The 24,091-nt window shown below is 42.3% G+C and overlaps 1 protein-coding gene across 1 annotated transcript in view; it reads left to right on the forward strand.

Moving 5' to 3' along the window:
• Positions 1-24,091, forward strand: part of LOC143323418 (uncharacterized) — a 28,388-nt gene that overhangs the window by 3,808 nt on the left and 489 nt on the right. The window contains exons 9-33 of the mRNA XM_076735254.1: positions 198-386; positions 466-640; positions 1,559-1,698; positions 3,294-3,470; positions 3,661-3,791; positions 3,888-4,045; positions 4,761-4,988; positions 5,248-5,586; positions 5,675-5,823; positions 6,059-6,308; positions 7,669-7,839; positions 7,950-8,107; positions 8,328-8,468; positions 8,740-8,881; positions 9,089-9,224; positions 9,440-9,560; positions 9,873-10,062; positions 10,730-10,804; positions 11,368-11,496; positions 12,540-12,599; positions 12,685-12,793; positions 13,709-13,856; positions 14,245-14,331; positions 18,402-18,548; positions 18,727-18,924. Of these exons, the coding sequence (XP_076591369.1) occupies positions 198-386; positions 466-640; positions 1,559-1,698; positions 3,294-3,470; positions 3,661-3,791; positions 3,888-4,045; positions 4,761-4,988; positions 5,248-5,586; positions 5,675-5,823; positions 6,059-6,308; positions 7,669-7,839; positions 7,950-8,107; positions 8,328-8,468; positions 8,740-8,881; positions 9,089-9,224; positions 9,440-9,560; positions 9,873-10,062; positions 10,730-10,804; positions 11,368-11,496; positions 12,540-12,599; positions 12,685-12,793; positions 13,709-13,856; positions 14,245-14,331; positions 18,402-18,548; positions 18,727-18,924 (3,948 nt within the window). The remainder of the gene's footprint in view (positions 1-197; positions 387-465; positions 641-1,558; positions 1,699-3,293; positions 3,471-3,660; positions 3,792-3,887; positions 4,046-4,760; positions 4,989-5,247; positions 5,587-5,674; positions 5,824-6,058; positions 6,309-7,668; positions 7,840-7,949; positions 8,108-8,327; positions 8,469-8,739; positions 8,882-9,088; positions 9,225-9,439; positions 9,561-9,872; positions 10,063-10,729; positions 10,805-11,367; positions 11,497-12,539; positions 12,600-12,684; positions 12,794-13,708; positions 13,857-14,244; positions 14,332-18,401; positions 18,549-18,726; positions 18,925-24,091) is intronic.

Below are 24,091 nucleotides of genomic sequence, written 5' to 3' on the forward strand. Positions count from 1 at the left end.
ATAGTAGAGCTAATTAATAATAATATACAAAATAATCTACAGCACATGATGAGTTTATAAATTCAAAGCAAAACCTAACCAATTCCTTGATTTAGGTCTGGGTGAAGTTAATTTGTACATGAATGTGAATTTACAACATGGATAATTAAAATGCTGTCAGATCACTCAAACCGACCCATGATTTTGTTTTTACTCAGTATGTGAGGGTGATGCCTGCTGGCGGACAGTGTTATGAACCCGGCCCCTTCTTCCCCACCACACCTCGTCATGTGACCAGGGTGGGAATCAGTAGGAGACGCAACCTGTTACTGAGACCAGATTGGCTGGTGACCGGAGGACTGCTATTTGGAGCTGTGGTCATCCTCTGCTTTTGTGTTACACTGCTGGTTAGTGTACACACACAAACACATTGTTCTACCACATTACAAACCCATGTAACCATAAATAAATCCATCCCACCTGTAGATCCTATTCCGTGAGTATGGGTGGCCTGAGAAGGAGCCAATCAGAGTACGGTATCGCTTGTTGCAGTTGGCCTACCACATGGACGACTACTCATCAAAAGGTTCAAGGGTGATCTCACTTAAAAAGACTCACCGAAACCAACAAGCTAGAATGACGCAAGACTCCATTCAACCAGGTGAAATACAGTAGCTAGCACACACACACACACGCACGCACACACACACACACACACACACACACACACACACACACACACACACACACTCTTTAATCAGTTGCATTATGGGGTACTTGTATTTTGTCCCCATAAGGAAGGCAGGTCCCCACAATGTGAGTGTGTAAACATTTATGTCACACACATGCACATGACCACACAGCCCATTTGAAAGCCAATAGGCCACTGTGTTATATAACTTGCATTCAGACATAATCTGCAACTCGTCAATGCATACACCTGCAGCGTGCACACATGCACACACGCTCATACATGTAGACAAACTCATACTGACACTTTGTTGGCCTTTGAAAACCACTGTGACATCTTATGTAACACTGACAGTGACCCCTGGGCGTTGCTCCCACCCAACCAATTACTGTTGAAAAAGCTCTTGTCATACACCTGATATCACGTGCCGTGACTAACAGTGAAAACTGAAAGCAGTCCAAATGTCACCGGACTTGGGAAATCACCTCAAATGACATTATTGTGAGATGGGGCGTGTTATGATTGCTGTCACTGTGTAAGATTTAACCTTGCAACATTGAGAACATATAAGATGTCCTGCATTGTAACAGCTCCCAGGCCAAGGGCCTTCTGAAATGGGCCTCGCTTGTACTGTAAAAAGTGAAGTTATTCATCAAAGCTTCTGATGTGCATATATTAACAAAAGCACACACCATTAATGAACATGAGAGTGGATGAAAAAACATGCAGATCAGTGGGCTACGCGTTTCAAACTCATTGATCTTCCACAGGCAGCACATTATGCTCATGCTTAAAAGTGGCAGAAAGGTTACAGATTTCTAATGTGGCTTTTATATTCTTCTGATCTCCCTCTCTGTCGCTCTTTGTGTTTCACGCTCTCGACAGCAGTCTGTGCAGACACTGTAGAAGAGTTCTGGGATTACGAACACCAGGTGGATCTGGAGGCATTCAGCAGCAACACCTTGTACAGCCTTCTGCTCAAACAGAGTCTGTCTGTCACCACACGCCTGGGACAGCTCACCATGGAGGTCTGTAGCTCTGAGCTTAACGACAAAGTAAACAAGGAATATGTGAAAGGATTGAAATATAGCCCCTCTTTTGTGTCACACACACACACAATGTGATGCATGTAAGTCTTTTCTCTGACAGCATATTCCCCTTTGACCTGCCTTACATGCAGAACAATGCATTAATATCCTATATTACACATGCCTACATTATTGTTTTATGAATAGTTTATGAATAGTTAATGTGGTTAGGAGGCCTCAGGCAACAATTCATATCATATAGCTTTTGTTTTCACAGTCCTAATGGAAGGAAAACATCATGCACACAGCCCAACACTTCAATTCAGAAACTTGATTCACACATTCATGTATGTACACTAAATATGAAGCTACCGCTGTTTAGCGTAGCTTAGCAGAATGACTGGGAATAGGGGGACCACCTAGCCTGACTCCGTTGGACTCGTAAGTTAACAAAATCTGCCTAACAGCATCTGTAAAGCTCACATGTTCATGCTGTTTGCTTAGTTTGTAAAAATTTAGCCGTAACAGCGACTTGTGGTGTAAAGAGGGGATTTTGAGAGCTTTAGACATGCTAGCTGTTTAGCTCTGTTTCCCGTGTTTGTGGTAAACACAGCTAACCAGCTGCTGGCTGTAGCTTCGTGTTCACGGTACAGATATGAGAGTCTTTGATCTTCTCTAACTCTCAGCATGAACGTGAATAAGCACATTTCCAAACTTGAGGCAGTATGCAGTTTTTTAAATATTTTAACACGACAATAAATTGGGTCATGCAATATTCTATTTCATCTGTATCCATATCCATTGGCTTGGATTAGGTTTTACAGTGCTTTGGATGATTTGTGGTGTAAAACATTAGCCACCGGCAAGTCATAGGTGGGTGTAATTAGCGAAACAGGAAAATGCTGACTTGTGGCAACAGGATTGAATTATGGCCAGAGAGCAGTGACACTGCAGCAAAAAGTAGTAAGAAAACAAAAGCAAAATGAAAAAAAAAAGAGACAAAAGACCTGTTCATATGCATGTTCAGATGAAGATGGCTTGCATTTATTATCTTATTTAGTGTTTCTTGGTTATTTTTATCATCTCAGCATGCCATCGTCTGTAGGTAAATACTACATTTAAGCAAGCGTGGTTGCTTCAGTTTGTCCAAAAACAGGTGAGGAGGGCAGGGTTAGTGCTTTACTTTCCAGGACTGGATATTGTAGCCTTGCAGTCAGCCTCCCATACCCCCATTTCTCACAATCACTGGCTCAATCCAATCGCTCACTCCCATCTTTACCTCCCTCTCTTTTTCACCTGCTCCGGTCCCTTCTTCGTGCATGAAGTTCAGCTCTATTGAAACAGAATGAGTGTCACACAACCTTCCCGTTTGTACCATGAAATTGCTGGCTGCAGCGTAGAGAGACAGATGTTGGCATTGCAGCAATCAGGACAGCTGAGGTGATAAAGACGTAAGGGGAGACGACACATCTTGCACCCTTGTGTTATCCCGCAAATGTGCATGTCCCACCAGTGTTGGCTGTGTGCTATCTGCGTTGGGGTGGCAGTTATGAAGATGCTGTTTTGTTTCCATACACGTGTCTGTGTGTTTCCAGGTAAAGGAGCTACACCAGGGAGTGCTTGACAAACTGCAGCTACTCCACCCACGCCGGATCACTGAGGAGAGGATGGGGGAGGGTTATGAGAGGATGAGGAGAGAGGTGGAGAAGGAGGTCGTGCGACGAAAGACTGTGGCATCACAGCTGAGGACTCTGCTTGACAGTCAGCTGCAGGTTTACATTACATTACATTCTCCTCCTATCCCATTAGAAAATTTAGGTTAATTCCTGTCTTCCTACTGAAAACTAATCAATCTAAAGGACAATGAAAGGTAAAGAGAATGAGACTGTGTATTCATGTGTGCTAGAGTTTCAAGAGATAACAACTAGTGATTAGGTGTAACAGTTTTGCTGGTTTCTTAAGGTTCTGAGGCGAGAGCAGCAGGCCCAGCAGAGGGTTCACAGCATGTTCACAGCTCAGCTCAGAGAGTGCACCAGACTACTGTCCAAGGTTTACAGCAACAACCAGTCATCCTGCGAACTACACCAGCAAATGTAAAACTGCCATTTGTCCTTTGCAAAGGGCCACAAACGACAAGTCGAACGGAGGAAACCCCCTTACAGCTTCAATCTGTTGTCTCCCATCTTCAGCTTGATCCAGAGACTAACATCCCTGGTGGATGAGATGGGAGAGCTGGTGTCAGCAGAGTGCCAGCGTCAGGGGGCCTGGGGGTTGATGGGTGAGGGTACAGGGGCAAAGCTGCTCTGCCCTGACACTGGAACTGTGCTCACCAAGGACCACATCTTCGGTGAGTCCCACAATCCTGAGCTAGATTACTTAAATATTCCAAAAACTCTGTGCTTGAATTTTAGACAAACAGCACCATCTATTGGTAAAAACATGCACTGCAACAACAAGATGGCCAAAATGAAACGCGCACACACACACACACACACACACACACACACACACACACACACACACACACACACACACACACACACACACACATACACATACACATACAGACACCTTTCATGTCCATACAGGTCCATTCATTAAGTCCTGTGAAGACATTACAGTCTGAGTCGTATGATATCTGCAAGTTACTCGATATCATAATAATTGAAAATGTCTCAAAAATGACATTAAGGTTTCATTGTAGAGGTCAGGCAAGATGTCTGAATTACACGTGATACTCACTTTTGTATTTTCAGGTTTTCTCTCAGTATTGTTACAGTAAAAACATCATTTTTTCATAAAAATTATCTCACAAAATGGAATACAGGCATTTTGAACAAAGCCATCAGACAGGTGGGAGGGTTAGAAGTGCACCTAAACCACAAAAAACCTGAATTTTCTACTTGACTCCCGTTTTTACAACCCATCTAAGAAGAAATCAGCATGAAAAGCTGTCCACCCAGCATGTGACTGTACTCTAATTCAAAACAGCTTAAATCCTCATCACAATCATTTACAGTTTGATGATTGCTCTCAGCATTTCTCCTTGTGCCTCACTCCAGGTCCTGATGGGTCCCTGCGTGTCTGTCGGACACTTCATTGTGATTCAGTCACAGGCCTCATAAGGCCAAATGCTCACAGCCATATGTTGCTGAGCAGCGGCCACACCATGCCAGTGCCACCTGATTTCTTCCTCCACCCACAGACTGGCAGAGTCATGCCCATAGCTGGCAACGTGGCTTATGATCCTGCAAGCTCTACTTTAGTGTTCACGACTGACTCATGTGCAGGTAACATGAGGGGTGCTTGTGGGGTGGTTGAAATACTGACGATGTACAGCAAATACGCATGATATAACATCACATGTAACTGTTTCTAATGCTGCTGAAATTGAGTTTGATGGCAGCAAAATTTTTAGCAGTAGGTACAGCTTTTATCTTAAGAAAAAATTAATTGTTTGCATTTCAGCATTACTCGGATGACATATTTATTATTTTGAAAGATTTTAAATGTTTTTAAAAGCCTAACCTGTGTCATTCTTACCCTCAGGAGACAACAGGAAGTGGGACAGTCCCCTCCTTCCTTTCATTCCTTACCCAACCTCCCACCACTCAGACCAGCCTCTGCCCGGCACTCGGCTCAGAGGCCTCAGACCGGGACAGAGACTACAGCTCGGTGCTCCCATGGCAGACCCAGACACGGGGGTCCCAGTGCCTATCCTGGCTATAACGATCCACCCCCAGACAGGACTTGTCTACCCACTGGGAGGGGTGCATGTCTGTCCCCTCACCCGCCTGCCACAGCCCATACAGATGGGCTATCCCATGCTGGACTCCAGGACAGGCAATGTCGTGCTCACTGTTGGGGTCAGTCTAGATCCAGTAAAAGGTGATAACTGCTGGAGAGTGTTCAGTACAACCGGTGTCGAGGTTACTGTATCTCCACAGAGTTAACCTCTTTCTACATGTTTGTGTAGGAACTGTGCTGCCAGTAGGTGGAGTTCTGCTGGCCGAGTCCATCATTGAACCTCTGAGTGGGCGGATGGTAAAAGTCGGGGGGGCCGGCGTAAGGGCCGGGCAACTGCTGCCTAATACAGGAGGATACCAGGCACTCCTAGACTGCAAGGTGCTGTCAGACATATGCAAAGATAATCTACTATTGAATTTAAGGAAGATAAATCAATTACTCTTCCCACACGGTACATTTAGTAGCTGTTTTAGTAGCTATGAAATATGCCAACACTCCTCTTACTGAAAGTTCTTGTAGCTCTGTGAAGGAGGTACATGTTATGACAAAGATAACAGATTCATTCAGCAGATGTTTGACAAAAGAAAGTCAATATGAAACTTTTCTCAAGTAGGTTCTGGCCGCAATGTTCAAAGTATTGGAGCTACTGAAACCACTAGCTGAGGAGTGGGGGTCAGTCCAAACTTTGCAGCACCATCAGGGCAGTGAGAGAGGGAGTGGTCGGCAAGATCATCTCCTCTCTGCAGCAAAGGAGCTCCAGCAGGCTCGGGGAAGGAGCCTGCACTGCCAGCTGCAGTTGCAGACCAGGTTGGAGATCCTGCTGGACTGGGCTGTGGGTCTCCAGCAGGATGGAGGGACTCTGGGTGAGGAGATTTGAGAAATCTGTTGTGGGCAATATATCACAAACTTTTTAAATTCCTTCTCCTTCTGCCCCCTGTGCTGATATGGTCCTCTCCCTCTCCTCACTTTGTTACTGTGTGTGAGCCTCTCTCATTTTTCTGCACCTATGAGCTATCTGTCCTCTGCTTTTGGTGAAACTTTTGCTCGTGTTTGATAAAATATTACCCTAAAAGGAGAAAATCGCACTATTTTTTTCTCCCTCTACCTTTTCACCGTGTAATCTCTGCTTGTCTTCGCTGCCACAAATCTGTTCATTGCTGAGTAGAAAAATATACAGCGTAGGCCTTTCACTTTGTATTTACTAATCTGTTTCTTTGTTACACCTTTTATTGTGATATGCGTTGAAATTTAGATGCTGAAGCCTGTTGTTGCTTTGGAAAATAAGAACATTTAATATTTTAGATATGATATTGCACAAAGGAAAATGCCTGTTGGCCTTAAAAGCCTGAAGATAAACAAAAGACTTTTAGGCATAAAGTTACTTGTGCATTCCTCTGAGTATAAAACGACCTTTGGAAAGGTTTCATGAGCCTAAGGAGGATGACCTGTTTCTCTCACATAACCACATTATTATGGAATGTGCACCACAGCAAATGACATGTAATCCATATCCATATTCTATGACACGGAGAACACAACACTAACATAGATGCTATGAGCTCAAAAAGATTAAAACCCTCACAGTCATCACACTGCTGTAACATACAGTGAAGCAGATTACCCACAATGCAGTTGGAGAGATTTGCTTTGTCTCATAAAAGTGGCAAGTGTAATATAAGTCTCACTGGAATTCAATTCTGTAAATATGACAGTTAATTGGACCGCATGCTCTTCTTTTTTTAGCTGTTTGATCTTCTGACTCATCAATAATCAAATTATGTCAGTATTGAAGACTCTGCTCGAGGCCGTTGCCATGTGATTGGCTTATCATGTTGTCTGCATTTTGCTCACAGTGCAACTCTGGCTGATTTCATCTGCTGTGCTTGTATGGTCTGCTTCGTAGTTTTGCTTCTTATAGGTGCTTAATACGCTTTACCAGATGCACCGTGCAGCCACAATCCTGTTTCATGTACCTCACTCTGTCTGTGGTTATTTTTGCATTTGCTTTAGTTGAGAGGTTGTTTGATCTTAGCCAAAGGGAACAGCAGTATCTTAAACTGTCTCTAAAGTAGAGTCAAATTTATGTGAAAACTGTCTTTTCTATACTGGTCGGAAGAGTCTTGTCAACATAATCCTGCACCTCCAACTTGCAAGAAAAGTGTTGGACATAAAAACGTGCAGGAGTCCTGTCTTACTCTCTGACTTCTGTGCTGTTCAAACCAGGAGAGCTGCCTCTCCCAGGTTCAGATATGTGTCTTCCGGCACTGCTGGGGATGGAGTACCCTGACCCCATGGGATCTGGTCTCAGCGTACCTGTGCTGGGGTGTCAGACTGACCCTGTCTCTGGGATTATAGTACCGTTGGCAGGGACCATGGAGGACCCAGATGGAAAAGGTGCAGTGAAAAAAAAAGCTCACCTGACCTAATATACATTTAATTCTATTAAACAACACAGAATAAAACAAGCTGACCCGCTTCTGTGTCTGTGCTGTTACACCTCACAGGCTTAGTGGCCATCCGTTATGGATCTCAGACTATTGATCCAGTGACAGGGGTGTTGGCCCCAGTGGCAGGAGCCAGGCTGGATGCGTCCAGAAAAAACATTGTACCTGTAACAGCTTCCTATTGGCTAACAGTGGCGGATCAAACTGATAGTGTGCAGGTGGGGAAGTAATGGAAAAAAATACAACAAACCTTTACTATGACCAAGATGAAAAAAGTGATTCTACAGTCAAATGGATTAAGCAGGAGGGAATTTTTCTGAATGTAATAAAAGTGATTCAAGTCTTTATGTGTTTAACCTCTAGTCTTTTCATTTTGTATCCGACGAGGAGTTTAGTATATCTGATAGACTTCCCTTTGTTGCTGCTATTGTATGCCAGGTGGAGGCACTGCAGAGAGAAGTGTGTGTGCGAAACACTCACTGGCAGCAGCAGAGGCAGCGGGAGGAGGATATTCTCTCTGATCTGGACTCTGCTCTGTTCCAGTGCCACTTCAGAGTCGCAGAAGCAAACTTTTCTCAGGTCAGCAGGGGGAGTTTGTTGTTTTGGTTTGGAGAAATTCAACGGGGTTGAGCCTTTTGAACATGCGTAAATGAGTGAGGGGATGTATGAATGCTTGGGCAAACAGCATTGGGAAGCAATTCTGGCGAAGCTGAAAGCTGAAGAGAAGCTTTTCTGCAAAGTCAGTCTTTAAACTGAGTCTGTGTCTGGATGTCTTTTTTTTTGTGTGCCAGTATGCAAATATGTGCCTCCGCTTTTCATGTTCCAAGCCTAAGTGTGCACTCTGCTGCAGGTCCAGTGGTCAGGGAGGCAGCTGAGGGAAACAGCCTTGGAGCTGCAGGATTCAGCACAGACTGAGGCCCAGAGGAGAGCGGCTCAGCACTCCCACTTGGCTCTGATCTTGCCTCCACATGTATTACACATCCTCACGCTAGGTAAATTGTCTGGCAAGCAGTCAGATGAAGAGCACAAAGGATATTACGCTTACGGCTCATGCAGTGCGGTTGCATTCATCGCTTTCCAAAACAGAGACGCTTCTCACATCACGCTCTTTAGTTGTACGGCATTCAGGATTACTTGAATGTTGAATATTTTATTGGTGTTAGCAGCCCGTCTTTGTGCATCTCTGTCTGTGTGTATAGGTGATGGGGAGGAATGGGATCAGCAGTGTGCTTGGTACTCAGAGCTTGTGTCAGGCCTTGATAAGGTGGATGTATGTATGGAGCAGTGGCAGCAAGACCAAGAAAAATGGACATCACAGGAAGGAGACTGGGCTACGTCCCTCCAAGCTATGGTCAGAATAATGGTCTATTTTTTGGCCCTGTATGTAAGATGTTCTCATCTCTCTCAGGCCACCAGTGCCAAATGATTCATGATGCTGTAGGGAGTTTTGGAAAGTCTAATGATTGAACTTTGAGCTCTGCCGTCTAAATGTAAATAAGACTTTATGCCACTTCTTGCACAAGCCTGTGTTTGTTCCTCCTCCAGGACAGAGAGCTGAGACACAGGGAGTTGTGGGAGCAGTGCTGCTCCAGACAGACAGAGTTGGAAGCTGCTCTTAATGCACTGCACTTTGTCAGACACCTTTCTCAGCTTCGCGCAGACACCGCTCAGGTCAAAACACACACACACACACACACACACACACACACACACACACACACACACACACACACACACACACACACACGACCAACATAAATAGCACTGACTGTAAACAAACCAAATGATGTGTTGCAGGGAAGTGGAGTAGTTTATTTGTCTTTTTCATCATTAAGACTCAAAGTTGGTTTGAACCTGAGATTAACGATCAAAGCAAATGATACTTAATTGTATAATTACAGAGTTATCAAGAAGCTGAGAGGTGTTTACTTTATTATCTTCCAGTGTCATTCTGAGGTAACCTCTCTCTCCTTGGTTATCTAGGCAGTACTGTGTGGGAACTTTTGGTTCAAGGAATATGGTCTGGTCCAGTGCAGTGCGGATAGACCGACTGTGAAGGTCATGGGTTTGCTCCAACAGATTACTTTGCCTCTGCTGGAGAGACTGAACCAGCTTCTGGAAGACAAACAGCCTGCCAGCATCTCCCCCAACACCTGCAACCAGCATATCTCTGGTACTGAATTAGTACTAGATAGGGTACTAATACATGATAGGAGGCAAAAGTTTTGAAAAATTGCTCAAGAGAAAGCACAATTCCTCAATGAACAATGCCATGATTTGGTACTTCTACTGAATTTCTGCATCTCTTTTGATTGATATACAATCATGGAAATTGCTGTACGCCTCCCCCACTGTGAGCCTGCAAATTCCTAGATATGAAGCCATTATCTACATCTACATTCCCAACACATTGTGTCATTGTGGTTAAAGGGTAAGGTGGTTTTATTATACATTTTTCTTCTTGCCAACAAATCCCACGAAAAGACCACAACCAAGCATCTATGGTCTCTTCAAAAGACCTACATTTCTAATTAAAAAAAAGGCTGACTAATTTCTCAAAAGGGACCATTTTCAGGCACGCATTAATATATATTTGTGTATGTGGAATTCACTGTTAGCAACAACAACAACAACAACAACAACAACAACAACAACAACAACAGCAGCAGCAACAACAACAGAGCTCTTTGGCACAAAATAATTAACTATGGGACATCAGGCTTTTACTACACAAACACTACGTGCCAGTAAGATCAATTCATTGTTTGTCTCGGTCTTGTAGACAATAAGAAAAACATAGAATATTACCAGGCTTATCCTTAAAGTGTGACATGTTTCAGGTTTGTCAACAAAGCAAGCATACGGGTTGGAAATGGCCTCCAGAGTCTGGACAGCCTCTGTGCCTGTGGTGAAAGGTATGTGCTTCTCAAGCCACTCGAGCCACGCGATAACATGTCTATATATGTGTGTAGAAACAGTGTGAAGCATGTTCATTGTTAAAAATGCATGGTGAGAAAAAAGTGGTGAGAAGGCTGTGCTGGTAAAAATTCACCAAGTTGATGTGACCTGAAGTGACAATTCAATAGCACTAGGATGTGGTTCTATTTCTTTAATGCATCTGTAGATTAGAGATGGAGTAGAGGGAGATCAGTGAAGAATCCGGTTCTTATTATGATTCTGACAAGTGTTGAAAATAATGTTGTTTATGAGAAGACAAAGCTTGTACATAAGCACTAAATACAGAAACCATGAGGGAAAGCATTACAGTGTTAAGGCATGAATAGTTGTTGTATTTATCAAAACTCAACCTCTAACATGAACTGCATTACCTCTAAGTAAAGTTTCTTGGTCTGTAGAGAACTAACCCTACAAAAAACATTCGCCCAGCTGCTTGAAGAGATCACTTTTTTCCACACCCTTTTTCTTGATGTCTGGCTCGCAGTGTTTAAAAGATCTCTGACAGTTTGTGTTTCTCAAGGAATCTCCACCCAGTCTTTGAGGGAGCCTGTCAATTTGGCTCAATCCCAGGACACGGGTCTGCAGTCCAGCTCTGCACCGACACACAACTCACAAAGACACACCGCGTCCTCTGGCATTCACTCCCAGGGTGAGACGAAGCACAAACTCTACAGCAGTACTGAATTTAAGACAGCTGTCACCCTGTTGTCCTATGCTGGGCTTTCCTTCAGTGTGTGTGAGCAAGTTGTACTATATGTACCCACCGCACTTTCTCCACCAGATTCTAGTTATAGACTTCTGGGAAAAGACACATACATGTTCACAGGTACATACACACACATAGAGGGAATTTAAATGAAAGTATCTGTACCGTTTTTTATGTGAGAGTTACATGAGAAGATAGATACTACTCTCATATCTGTCCATTACACATACATCCAACAGCCAGTTAGCTTAGCTTGGACTAAAAATAAAGACTGGAAACAAGGGGATACAGTTAACCTGGCTCTGTCCAAAGGTTAAAAAAACATCAGTCTAACAGCATCTCTAAAGCCCACTAATTAACACATTATGTCTTGTTTGTCTGTACAAAATCCAAAGTGTACAAAGGAAAAGTTGTAGTTTTAATGACTTGGGAGTGGTGACATAAAACTAGAGCTTCTCCTTTCTAACTCTTCCCTTTTTGTACAGACAAGGAAATGTAATGCTTTGAAAGTGCTGGTAGGCATTTTATGTTACCTTCAGACAGAGCCAGCCGAGCTGTTTCCCCCTTTTTCTAGTCATCGTGCTTAGCTAAGCACTGAGAGGCACTGGTGCCATGCCACTGCTCCGATGGCTCATTATTCCCATTTGCGCTGTTTTTTTTTTTTTTCTCCGCGTGCATTCTGCGAAGACCCGCCCTTACTTTGGCTCTGAGCCTGACGTGTTTTTCTAAGCCTAACCAATCATCTAACTCTAAACAAGCAATGCACACTAACCAATCAAAGGGACGCTGCGTGGGTGTGTTTGAAGATTTTTTCGACTGTTGGAGTTGTGGAATAATGGACCATTGGAACAATGAACAGTCCCACAGCTGCTGGCTGTAGCTGAACACACATATTTGAGAAAGCTACTGAGAATATGAGATTATTTCCTGAAATGTCGATCTATTCCTAAATGATAACAAGGATTTTAATCTTGATTTCCCAACAGAGAGTCAGCCGGTGAAAGACTCTGCTCAGCCTACACATGTGTCTGTCCCCACAATTCCCGGTAACATCATGATGCCGAATGATACACAGTTAGAACGTGTTACCTGCAGCGTGTCACATCCATCCATGTTGCTTTTGTTCCTCAGAAGAGGAGTGGAGCAAGCTTCTGGAGCTCTCTCCTCTGTTCCAGCTGTTGAAAGGGGTGCAGCTCCAGCTGAAGAGCTGGGCCTGTGGGACAGGGCTTGTTCAAGGTAGGTTGGATACAGTTGGGGTTGCATTTTTTTTGACTGAGTAACTGGCCCACAGGCACTGAATGTAGAGACTCACATATATACTGTACATGCACACGTACATACATTACCACTAGACAGCATAATCACTGGGTATTCATTGATAATCAAGCATAACACACATTAGAGACATTTTCTCCCCAAATCAAACCGAGGTGGAGAAAACTTGAATAAAGTCTTGATTTCTCAAAGTATTTTTTAGATTTATGAATACTGACTAAGGGTCCCATATGTGTTGGTGTAATTGTATGAAAAGGGCAGATTACAATCTTGTCTGTATTGTGCATTCTTTAGACTTAAGCAAAGTCTTTTTTCAGCCGCTCTGATTTTTTCTCTCTCCAGAGCCTTGATGAGGCCCAGATGGTAGATGTTTTCTGAGCCTCAAGTGTTTAGGAATATGTTCGTTTGTTTGGCTTCAGGGACGCAGGGATTTGATTAAGCGACTTTCATCATATCTGTTTGACTGAGGCAATGCAAAATGATGTAGCAAAAAATAGATACTGGTGCAACTTTCAAGAAATCGTGCTTTTTATGTGCCACATTCGTGGCGTGACTCTAGGTATGACAGTGTCGTTCTGTTGGTCCACCACTCTGGTCCAGACGGAAATATCTCAACAAACGTTGGATAATTTTGTGCAGACAATTAAGGTCCTCCAAGGATGAAGCCTACTGACTTTGGTGATCCCCTTACTTTTACATTTCTGGTTTTAGGTGACCTGTATTGACAGTTTTTGAATGGATTATTATGAAAGGTGGTGCAAACACCTCCCTCACAAATTTCAATTTTCACCAAAAGACAATGCAGCTATGACAGTAGAGAAAGTGATGGCCTGAGGGTCTTGGCAACCTTTTGCAAACTTTTTTTGTTTTGTTCAGACAGAGGCAAAAGTTTCATAGATGTCCTCGACGCTCAGTGGGAATGTGAGGGAGAGCTGATCCCTCTGGACCTGTCTGTCCTGAACCCCAGAGAGTTCCTGGTCTATCAGCACGGACTGTTCCTGATGCGCACATTGAATTATCTCAAACTGGTTGGTGCCACAGTTTTTTTCTTACTTTACTTTCAACTTTGTCGCTTATTCTGTTTTAATGTTTTTTCCTCTTTAATTCTGAGGCTTTGAGTGGCCTGGCCCTGAGCTATCTTTAAAATTTTAATTTCTTGTGAGCCTCTGTGCAGCCAGACAGGAAACCTCCTAACTATCTCTGTATCCTGCTCAAAGACCAAAGGTGACTTGGCATTGGGTGTGAGAACTCAGACCCTGACCTCTATTTATTGATTTATTTTTGAATAATTCTTTGTCATTTTAATTCCTACATACATTTTAGCCTTGACATATTATTTTTTCATCTTTACTGTGCACTGAGCTTCAGAAGACATGTTGTAAACAAAGCTGGGATTGTTTTTCTCTCTTCCAACAGACTCCAGTCATTTCCCTTCAGATAGCAGCTAGTCTCCCAAACAACAACTACATCAACAACGCCTTCAGAAATTCCTTCTTTTATCAGGTAAACTTAAAGCTCTTTTCTGTGAATGTGGCCTTTCTTTCTTCAAGTTCAGTGCAGGTCTCCAATATTGTGTGTTGGCATTGACAAGATAGATATTTGCACATTATTGCTGCAAATGAATCGACTGAAAAAGTCACAAGTGATGCATTTAAAACAAAATCAATAAAATAGACGATGCATATTAAATGGAAAGCCCCCAAATACCTCAGGGATGGATATAACAGAATTTTGTCCCCAGCTGGACTTCCAATTGGGTGTGTGATGGGTGATAATACTTTTCCATTAGGGAGCACCTGTTTCTGTAACGAGAGTGCCTGCTGTGTTCACTGTACATACTGAGTTCTGAAACCCAAACCCATCTAAAATCCAAACAAGCTGTAGAGATTAGGTTTTAGCTATCTGGAAGCTAAAGCATGAAAGCATTTCACACGCTGACACTGCAGGTTGTCTGAAGATTAGTTTCTCGCTCATCAAGGGTATTTGTACTGTGAGCTGTCCACAGATAACAGTGCTCCTCAGACAATCTGCCATGTCTGAAACAGCTCTGTAAAAGTTGTGAAATAGCACTGGTTCACATGAAAGTCCCTTTACAGTCCCTTTTGTTTCTGTTTGAACCTGAATCTCCATTATGAACTATAGCAATGATATTCTCCGGTTCAAGCCTGTGAGGGCTTTGTGACTGTGTGGTTTTAAGAATTGTCTTTTCTCTGCTGAAACAGTATTGTGCACAGCATGGTATGCAGATGCTGGCCTGCCTGGATTTTGTTTTTGCTTGTCATAATGTATTCTGTTGATACCGGTGAGTAAATAAATATCCATGGCAGAGATCCAGAATAAGTGTGGGTGGTGTGTATATTTGCTTACCTGCAGCTTAACTGGTTCCTGCAGCTGGTTTGACTGTGTTGAGAGGCACCATTATAGATGGTTTGAACAAAATCTATTGAACATCCAATATGGCTGTGATAATATCAGTGGTGGAAAGTAGCTAACTTTAACAACAATTTTGACGTAATTTTACCTCATTGGAGTACTTTCAATGCATGCTACTTTTACTTCAGTACATTCCAGAGGGAAATAATGTGCCTTTACTGCATGGGCATCATCACCATGCAATGCTGTGTGGCTGGCTGTTGTCATCACTTATCCCATATCTAAACTGAGCTAGCAGTTAACTTCCACAGTGTGTGAACTGGCTCCAGTATACCACCCCTTACCTCTCCTGCATGATGCGACAACTATGTCTGGTTGGGCAAGAAGATCACCGAACTGGAGGGAGGAATCTCTGTCGTTCATCAGATATAAGAAGATGAGCAGCTCTTCAACTCACTCGTTGTCCTGGTCCTGCTGCCAACATTACAGGAGGCAGAGAAGTAGACTCTTTGCTGCCATGTGATGAGCCTCCTCCTCCAGCTGAAGCTCTGTGGACTCGGGTGGCAGCCAAACTAAATGTTGCTCTAGTAAACTCCACTCCATATCGTGATGATCCTTGGAACACTAAGGGTAAACACTGTGCAGTGGGCTGCTTTCGTGCTGGTCCACCTCATGATATCCAAGTGTTCAGCAGGTTCAACATTCAGGATGATGAAGAATTTCTGCCGGTGGCCACACGCTCTCTTTGCTCTACATCCTCCATTCCATCTCTCTCGCCATCACAGGATGCAGGCTCCTTCCTGACCTCCTCAATGAGCTGTGGTAACGTCACCCAGGCCTAATTACTGAGCCACAGGGGCTTCCCTCTGGCCTTGTGACTAAGCTTGGGCAGCCTCTCCACAGGGCTTCCAAGGCTGTTACAAGTGGAGGACTCTCTGAAACTGTCTGTAACCAATCTACTTGAGACATGGGTGGATCTCTCTGGCACAGTGCTTGACTGGTTTTGCTCATACCTGTCAGAAAGAACATTTGTTGTTAGTTTAGGTAACTTTGTGTCACAGACATTTCACATTGAATACGGCGTTCCTCAGGGAAGCATTCTAGGTCCTAGTCTTTTTTGCCTTGTACATGCTTGCTGTAAGCAACATAATTAGTCACCATGATGTCAAATGTCACTATTATGCTGATGATGCTCAACTATTAACATCTGGATGAGTTAAAACATTTTTAAAAAGAGATTAGATTAATATAGCAGCCAGGATTTTGACCAAAAAAATAGGGATCACCTTATCCCTCTGCTTGCATCACTGCACTGGCTCCCTGTATCTTTCAGAATTGGTTTAAAGTCATTTTACTTTACTCCATCAAGCCTCACATAATGCAGCTCATTCATTTATCCTCTCATTTTATGGCCCAACAAAAACTCCTCCACTGTCTTTATGTTAGAAGGTCCTGAAGTGTCCCATAAGAAATTTGCTGAGGCTTCTTTCTGTTTTTATGGCCCTAAACTGTGGAACATCCTCCCCTCAGATCATAGAGATAAGTCCTTTTGAATGTTTAGAAAGAAATTACAGTTTCTTTATTTTTCATTGCTGTTGCTCGTTATTGTATATTTTTTCTTCTAATATTATTTTGTTAAGCACTTTGGGCTGCATCTTTGCTTGAAAGATCCTATGTAAATAAAGTTTTATTATTACCACATGCTGGTGACAGCTATAGTTACTTTACAAATCAGTATTTTGTATAAGGTACATATTGTACAGATTATAGATATAGATCAGATTCTGAAATACAATACATAGTTTCAGATAAAACTACTTAGATAGAACACCTTACCCCAGTTAAAATGCTGCTTCCACGTTAATGCATCAGTAATGCTAATCCAATCTAATCCAATCCAATGCTAATTATCAAAAACACAGTAACATAAATATACTATGGAATTGTTAACTTTCTGCTTTGTAATAAGTACCACATCTGTGTACTTTATGCACATTTTACTTTTAATATGTGTTTTGAGTGCAGGACTTTCAGCTATGGAGTATGTTTGATTTAATGTTTTGCTACTTTTACTTAAGATCTGACTACCACTTCCACCACTGAATACTATCATGAAATTATGAGACCTGAGAAAGGAGGAAGATATTTAACAAAATCCAAAATGCTGCAGGGAAAATTGCTTAAGGAGGAAATGAGGGAATAGTATTAAATGCAGCAGAAAGTCAGGCAGAGTGGAACAATCAGCAGCACCTTCGTCTGCCCTCCAACCAAAGTTTATCGCTACCAGAATATTAAAGTTAACCAGCTCAGACAACACCACAGAAGCTTGCTACATCCATCTGCTGTTTGTGGCTTTTTGGAGTCCCCGCTAATGCTGAAGGGGCAATTCAGTAAACAGTCCCAACACTGAAAGACTTTATAGAACATCCTGTTCAGCCCTGCTGATCTCTCGACACAAAAGACTGCCTCTCTGTTCATCTCTGTCTGCTCACAGGGGAGAGTGGTCAGACAAAAAGACCCCTTAAATCAGTAAATAACCAGCAATTCCACAACCTTCAGCTTTCCTGCATGGGTTCAGGGTTAGAAAGTTTGTTTCCAGGTTTTCAAGTTTCACTATTTCAGAGTGTAGAGACAATTGCACTTCGTAGATGATAAAGAAATCCAGCTGCAGACTATTGGCAAGCATTTCATCCCTTGGCCAAACACAGGATTTAATGAAGAGTTTGCAATATCTGAAGTATTTCCCTGTTACATATTATATTACATATATCCACAACGTGCAACTCCAATTTATAATATATTCTTAAGTGCAAACACAGCCCTGTTACATATTGTATTACATATATCCACAACATGCAACTCCAATTCATAATATATTCTTGTTAAGTGCAAACAACCATTCAAGCAAATGTTAGAGATGTTTGTATTAGTGAAGTTGAGGTTTCCTCTACTTGTCCCCTTGCCTAACTTGTATATTCTAACTAATCATAACACTAAAATGTGACACTAATTCTTAAATTTCCTTTCAAATGACAAGACACACAGCATTGTATAATACATGTGATGTAATGTGGTGCTGTGCTCGCTTTTTAGCAGTGAATTATGCATGTGCTGTATGTCTTTGCACAGCTGCTATGTGTTACTGAGAATAACTCTCAGATGCATGTCAATGGCTCTGTTGGCTCTGGCTCTGTTGACAGGAGGCAGGAGAGACACTCTTTATCCGTCGCCAGAGGCTCCAGTCAGTTGGAGGCTTCTCTCTGTTGCTGCTGCACTGTCTGTCCCATGTCAAAATTAAAGACATGAGCTCTGACTCCAGTCCTACTTTCCAGAGGCTTTTCTTCAAGGTACGCACAAACACTCAAAGTGTGCATGAATCATTAACGGTTTGGGAAAACATTGAAGATGTCGGAGTATATTTTGATGTCAAATTCAGCTTCAGATAAAACTGAACTTTGAAATTCTGGTCACTTGCTTGTTTGGGTTCACTGCTGGTTGGATGTCTTTTTCTATATTGTATCACAGATACTACAGGAATGTCTGGGGGAGCTCTTTCAGGCCAGGCTGGGCGTTCCCCCCTCTGGAGGGCAAGCCAATTTGTGTGTGTTGTTTCAGGACCAAGTGGCCTCTTCAGGAGACTTGAAGGGGACTCTGTCAGACTCCCATGCTGCCTCCCTGCTTTACAGGCTTCACAAACCAAACAGAGGATTGCTGTCTGAAGATGTAAGAACGAAATATTTCCTTTAGCTATGATCATTTGCTATGGCATGCTATTTAACTTCAGAAAGAAGCATGATCATTCATGATTTTGTCTGTCTGTCTCTGCATTGAACAAGAGAGGCAGGATAATATTTGTGCATTGGAGAGTAAGCTGAGACACCTTGCATGTCTCTTGTTTGTCTGTTTGTGATTATGGGTGAAGGAAGTTGAGGAACTTCAAAGAAAGCACAGAGGAACGTCTCTGTTTTCCCGCCTTGAAGGACTTTTGAGAGAGAAGAGCTCTGAAGCTGGGGAGAAAGGCGGAGACCAGACTGGGTAAACACATGTGGAGACCTTCAAGCATTAGTATGCAATGTAAAAATGTACATTTAAAACCCAAATCCACTTTAAAAAAACGGAAAAACAAGTAGAGGCAACATTAATCATATTGCCACCAGGTGCTAAAGAAAAAATTTCAGTTTTTTCATAATGTTGTGTCAGCGCAATGAAGCCATGCTAAAGTGTTCAGGAGAGAGGAAATGATAGCAAGTTATTAAAGCAAATATATTGAGCTCATCCAAAAGGCTCCCTACATCCTTCAAATCATGGACCCTGCAAGTAAACGATTACATGACACAACATGAGGAATACTGTTTTTACTCACTGTTATGTTTTTCATTGTTTTGGGTTTCATTGAGTAATCCTCTCTTTAATCTAAACCCTAAACTCAATTCCCACCAACTTCAAAATGTATTTTCCAACCTGAAAAGTTTTCCCTTTCTGCAGGTTTTGTCTTTTTTGGTGGTATTTACTCTAGTTTACTGCCCTTTTTTCAGTCAATGGCATACTGTATGCCAGAAAACACTGGGGCACCTACAGCAGACTGACTCAGCCCCCGTCAGTACAATAAGCCGAAGCGAGTCGGTACATTCCGTCCTCTAAACATACTGAAGTGTGGCTCACATTATGTCTCGACAGCTGCCATGTACAATGGACTTCCCAAGCTCTGCTAATTATTCTGACACACAATGCATTAACAGCAGATGGACACTGAATTCTACACCCTGTCTAAGCAATTATAAATGTCTCTTCTCGTCTAAGTTTTTTTTTTTCTGCATGTGCTTGATTTGATTTTTGGTGTGGTCCTCATCATTGTCAAGACCTCCCTTTCGGTCTGGCTGTGATCTCTCAACCTTTCAGGTCCTGGCTGTGGGAAGAATTTCACAGGCTGTCACTATGGAAAGTGTGAGGTGTGAGCACAGTATAGCTTTAAAAAGGCATGCGCTACCAAACCAATGATGTACTTACCGTTACTGCAACTTAATATTTACAAGGTTGAAGTAGGATGCTCAGTGTTGTGTCTCTGAAATGTTTTTCTTTCTCATCTGCTTTGTGGAAATGAGGATAAAGAGCCTCACTGTTTTTGTTGTTGACAGTCCAAGACAAGGCGATTATGGCTCGTTGTGTTTTCTACTGATGTCAGATCAATTATGAATGTTGTAATTTTGATAAAAAAGGCCAAAACAAAGTGCATAATCCAAACATTTGAGACTTCTGTCAATGAAAAATATAGTATCCACTCTAGTTTACTGGCCTTGTTTAAGTCAATGGCATACTTTATGTTGGAAAGGAGAGACACTGCTGGAAGAGTAGACTCAGTTTGCGCAGCACCAATTTGCATCCCACTTTTTTCTTCAGTTAATTGTCTTTTTTCCTGATTTCTGGCATTGCTGCATTTCTTGTAATCACTGATCACACAAACATTCATGTTGAAGTGTTTATTTTTTTAACAAACCACAAAACAAAACAAAATGTGCATTCCATTGTAAAACACAAACAATTTTCTCTGTAGACAAATCACGTATGTTTTTGGCTTTAACAATCACAGGCAATGCACTAAAATGGAATTCCTGGGATTCGTTTGTAGGTGCTTGATTTAAAGAGGCACACAGACAAACGTCTGTATACAACCTATGTGCGCGCGCACATATGGACATCTGTTTCTATTTAGTGGTCCTGCGTGTGGAGGAAGGGAGTTCATCGGAGAAAAAGCTTGGCTGAAATTCCAAACATCTGTGGGCAAAACCAGGCACCTTCAGTAATGTTGTTGTGTGGCTTTGAGAGCGATGAAAATGATGATCAAAATGATTCCACAGACAAGTCCAATGACATTTAGGATCTTGGCCGTCCTTGATGCATCCATGGCTGTAGCTGATTCTCCGACAGCGTTGGCATTTTGTGCCTTTAAAAAGCAAATATCAACATTAGTTTCAATTAATGTGCAATTCAGTTTACTGGAAAATTGTGCTTATAAAATGAACAATATTGCAAAACACTAAAAATGTTTTATATAGTTTTTTGATCTTGTGCATCTCTGAGGATACAAGAGCAGAAACCTACCCTACAAGAGCAGATGATAGCAGCAATCCCAAGAGGCAGACAGCAGCACAAAGTGTTAAAGATGGACCATCCTAGGTAGGATGGAACAGCAGCACGGCTCTGGCCTCCTTCCATAGTGGTTCTCTGTCTCACTTGAAGTGGATGGGAGTTATTCTATGTTGGTCAATGTCTGGATCCAATGGCTGGTGGGGTGAGCGACACGCTCTTTTAACCTCCATGGGTGTGGTCTAAGGCGTTGCATAAGTTTAACAGCTACGTCAGCAACCAGTGGGGAGGAACATGACACTTCAGAGAGAGGGCCTCAACGGAAATGGGACTTTTTGGGCATCTCTTGCAATTTGAGCTTTACTGACTGGAATTGGGTCCAACTCTTGCCTAAAACACATATTTCCTCCTGTTTCTATAGCTATGTTCCTGAATGAAACCGTGCACACTTTTGGTGAAATTCAGCTTTACATACTCTGTGGTTGTTTTTCATCAGACAACACGTGTGGGTTTTATGTTTCTGTTTGGTTCATGTACATAAGGAACAATTTGTGCCGAACATCATGACTATAACGCTGATGAAAGTAAGTGCTCGTCTTGCATCTCATTGCTGCCTGGAACGTATGCTTGCATCCTCTAAAGATCTCCACAAATCAGATCGTCATATCATCAGCATGCATTCTGATTAGTAATGGCGGCGCAGCTTTAATTGTAAGCGGGTGATTCATTCAGCTGGGCTTATCATCATCAGTTATGCCACTTGTTAGCTCCTTGTGATCATATGTCAGATCTGAAGAGGAATAACTGCAGTGATTATCATTAAAAGTTTCATGGTAAGTCCAACAATTTAATTTTTAACGTTGCAAAATTGGAAAAAAGCTAATTTATTTGACAGCAGTTGCATGGCTTCCCATAGAAATATTGTCTTGATCAGCCTCTCTGTTTTTGCTATCTGCTTTTTCTTTCGTTTTTGGATTTAAAAATATTTACTCATCATCATCATCTAATCATCTTCATAGCTGGTAATTGCACAGCGGCACACTACCATAATCAGTGATAATTAAGTTCATTCTTCTTTCAATTGAAGACCAGATTTTCCCATTGCCAACAAAATAGATTCACAGTAGCAATCAGGAATACTTAAGTCCTATAAGTCTTCAGTGTTTGTCACAATAGGTCCCTGCTGGAGTACACAACAGCAGCATTCCCCGAGTGAGTCGGCTGCCTGTGGGTATAAATAGTTAATGGCAGTTGAGGGGCCAAATTCATCATGTCTCGGATGGAGGCCTGTTAATCAGATGTGCAAGGTTAAGTCCACAAATGAAGGTGGGCTTCACGAGTCATGTTTACATTCAGGGATCTTTTGGGTGAGTTATAAGACAGCAATAGTCACGCATTTGATTCTGAGGGGGGCTGCTTGTTTTTCTCATTTCACACATCGTTGTCTGACTCCTGTAGTTAACATTTAGTCTATATATTTAAAACCAGTTCTTTCTCTTCATCTCTTTAGATCAAACTCTGGATCCGGGATGTGCTCCTCAATTCAGCATCAGTAATTTCCTGCAAAGAGGAACAAAAGGGAAGGAAGCGGAGGAAGAGGAGCCATTCAATTTTCGTGAATGAACATTAGCAAACAAAGGGATGTGACGCTGTCCAACAGTTTAGGTTGGACTTACTGTTATTATGAAACCACATAATAAAGATGACGGGACACTGTCTGTCTGTGTCAGGTAGATTGTCATGTGCTGCCATGAAAAGTTCTGGAACAGTTGTAGCTTGCAGTGCATGTTTTGGAGCGGGGTTCATCTTTTGAGACAACCTACGAAGAAAGACTGGACCCATGAGTGGATTTATTGTGCAAAGGCTGACAAATAGGAAGGAATTTAATCAATGACCGTATTGTGCTGCCTATATCTGTCGTCCTCTGAGACACGCCATTCTGGTGTCCACAGCAGTGGGAATGTGGTCATAGAAAAGCCTCTGTCTGTGCAGTAAGCCGCAAGGACTCCATACATTCTTCCCTGCTTCAATCTAAACATAGTACAGTGTGGCAGATCTCATTATTTCTCAACAGCTGACATGCACAATGAAGTTTCTAAGCTCTGCTAATTATTCTGACACATAACGCATAAACAACAGCCGGACATTGAATTCTAAACCTTTTATTTTGAAAGCAATTCTAAACTGTGGTCTCTCTCCAGCCTGCTATTTTAAGACTGTGGCAGGCTGTAACTTTGTGTGAGGTGTAAGCACAGTAGCTTTTAAAAGACATCTGCTCCCAACCATTCAAAGTAATGATAACCGACATCACTATAACTTCATACTTCGAAAACAGGATTAAAGTGAATGACCAGTGAGGAATGTTTTTATCCTCATTTGCTCTCTGCACAGGCAGATAAAGAGGCTCACTGTCTCTGGTTGTTGTTGACGGGGGTCAAACTGTGAGGAAAGTGGCCTCAGAGGGATGAGGTCAAGATCCCATTCCCTTTCACAACACTTGATGAAGTCCAGTTGCTCCAAACGATGTTTCCCACTGTTAACTTCCCTCTATGTCATTGTGAGAGCTTACAGGAATTGGATCAAATCCTCACTTAATGTTTTGCAATACCTTCAGAGATAGGGAGATTTTAAATTTGGGCAACATCTGATTGTTTCTGGAAACCCACACATACTACTTGAATGTACAAGGACTGTATGCGTCAGTCCATACCTCAGTTTCTATTGGTTGAAGGATGAAATCGAAACTGCCTTGCCATTTCTACATGCAATTCAGCCACATTTCTTGGTCTTAACACAGCATCCACTT

Source organism: Chaetodon auriga, chromosome 7 (assembly GCF_051107435.1).
Source record: "Chaetodon auriga isolate fChaAug3 chromosome 7, fChaAug3.hap1, whole genome shotgun sequence".
Lineage (NCBI taxonomy): Eukaryota > Metazoa > Chordata > Actinopteri > Chaetodontiformes > Chaetodontidae > Chaetodon > Chaetodon auriga.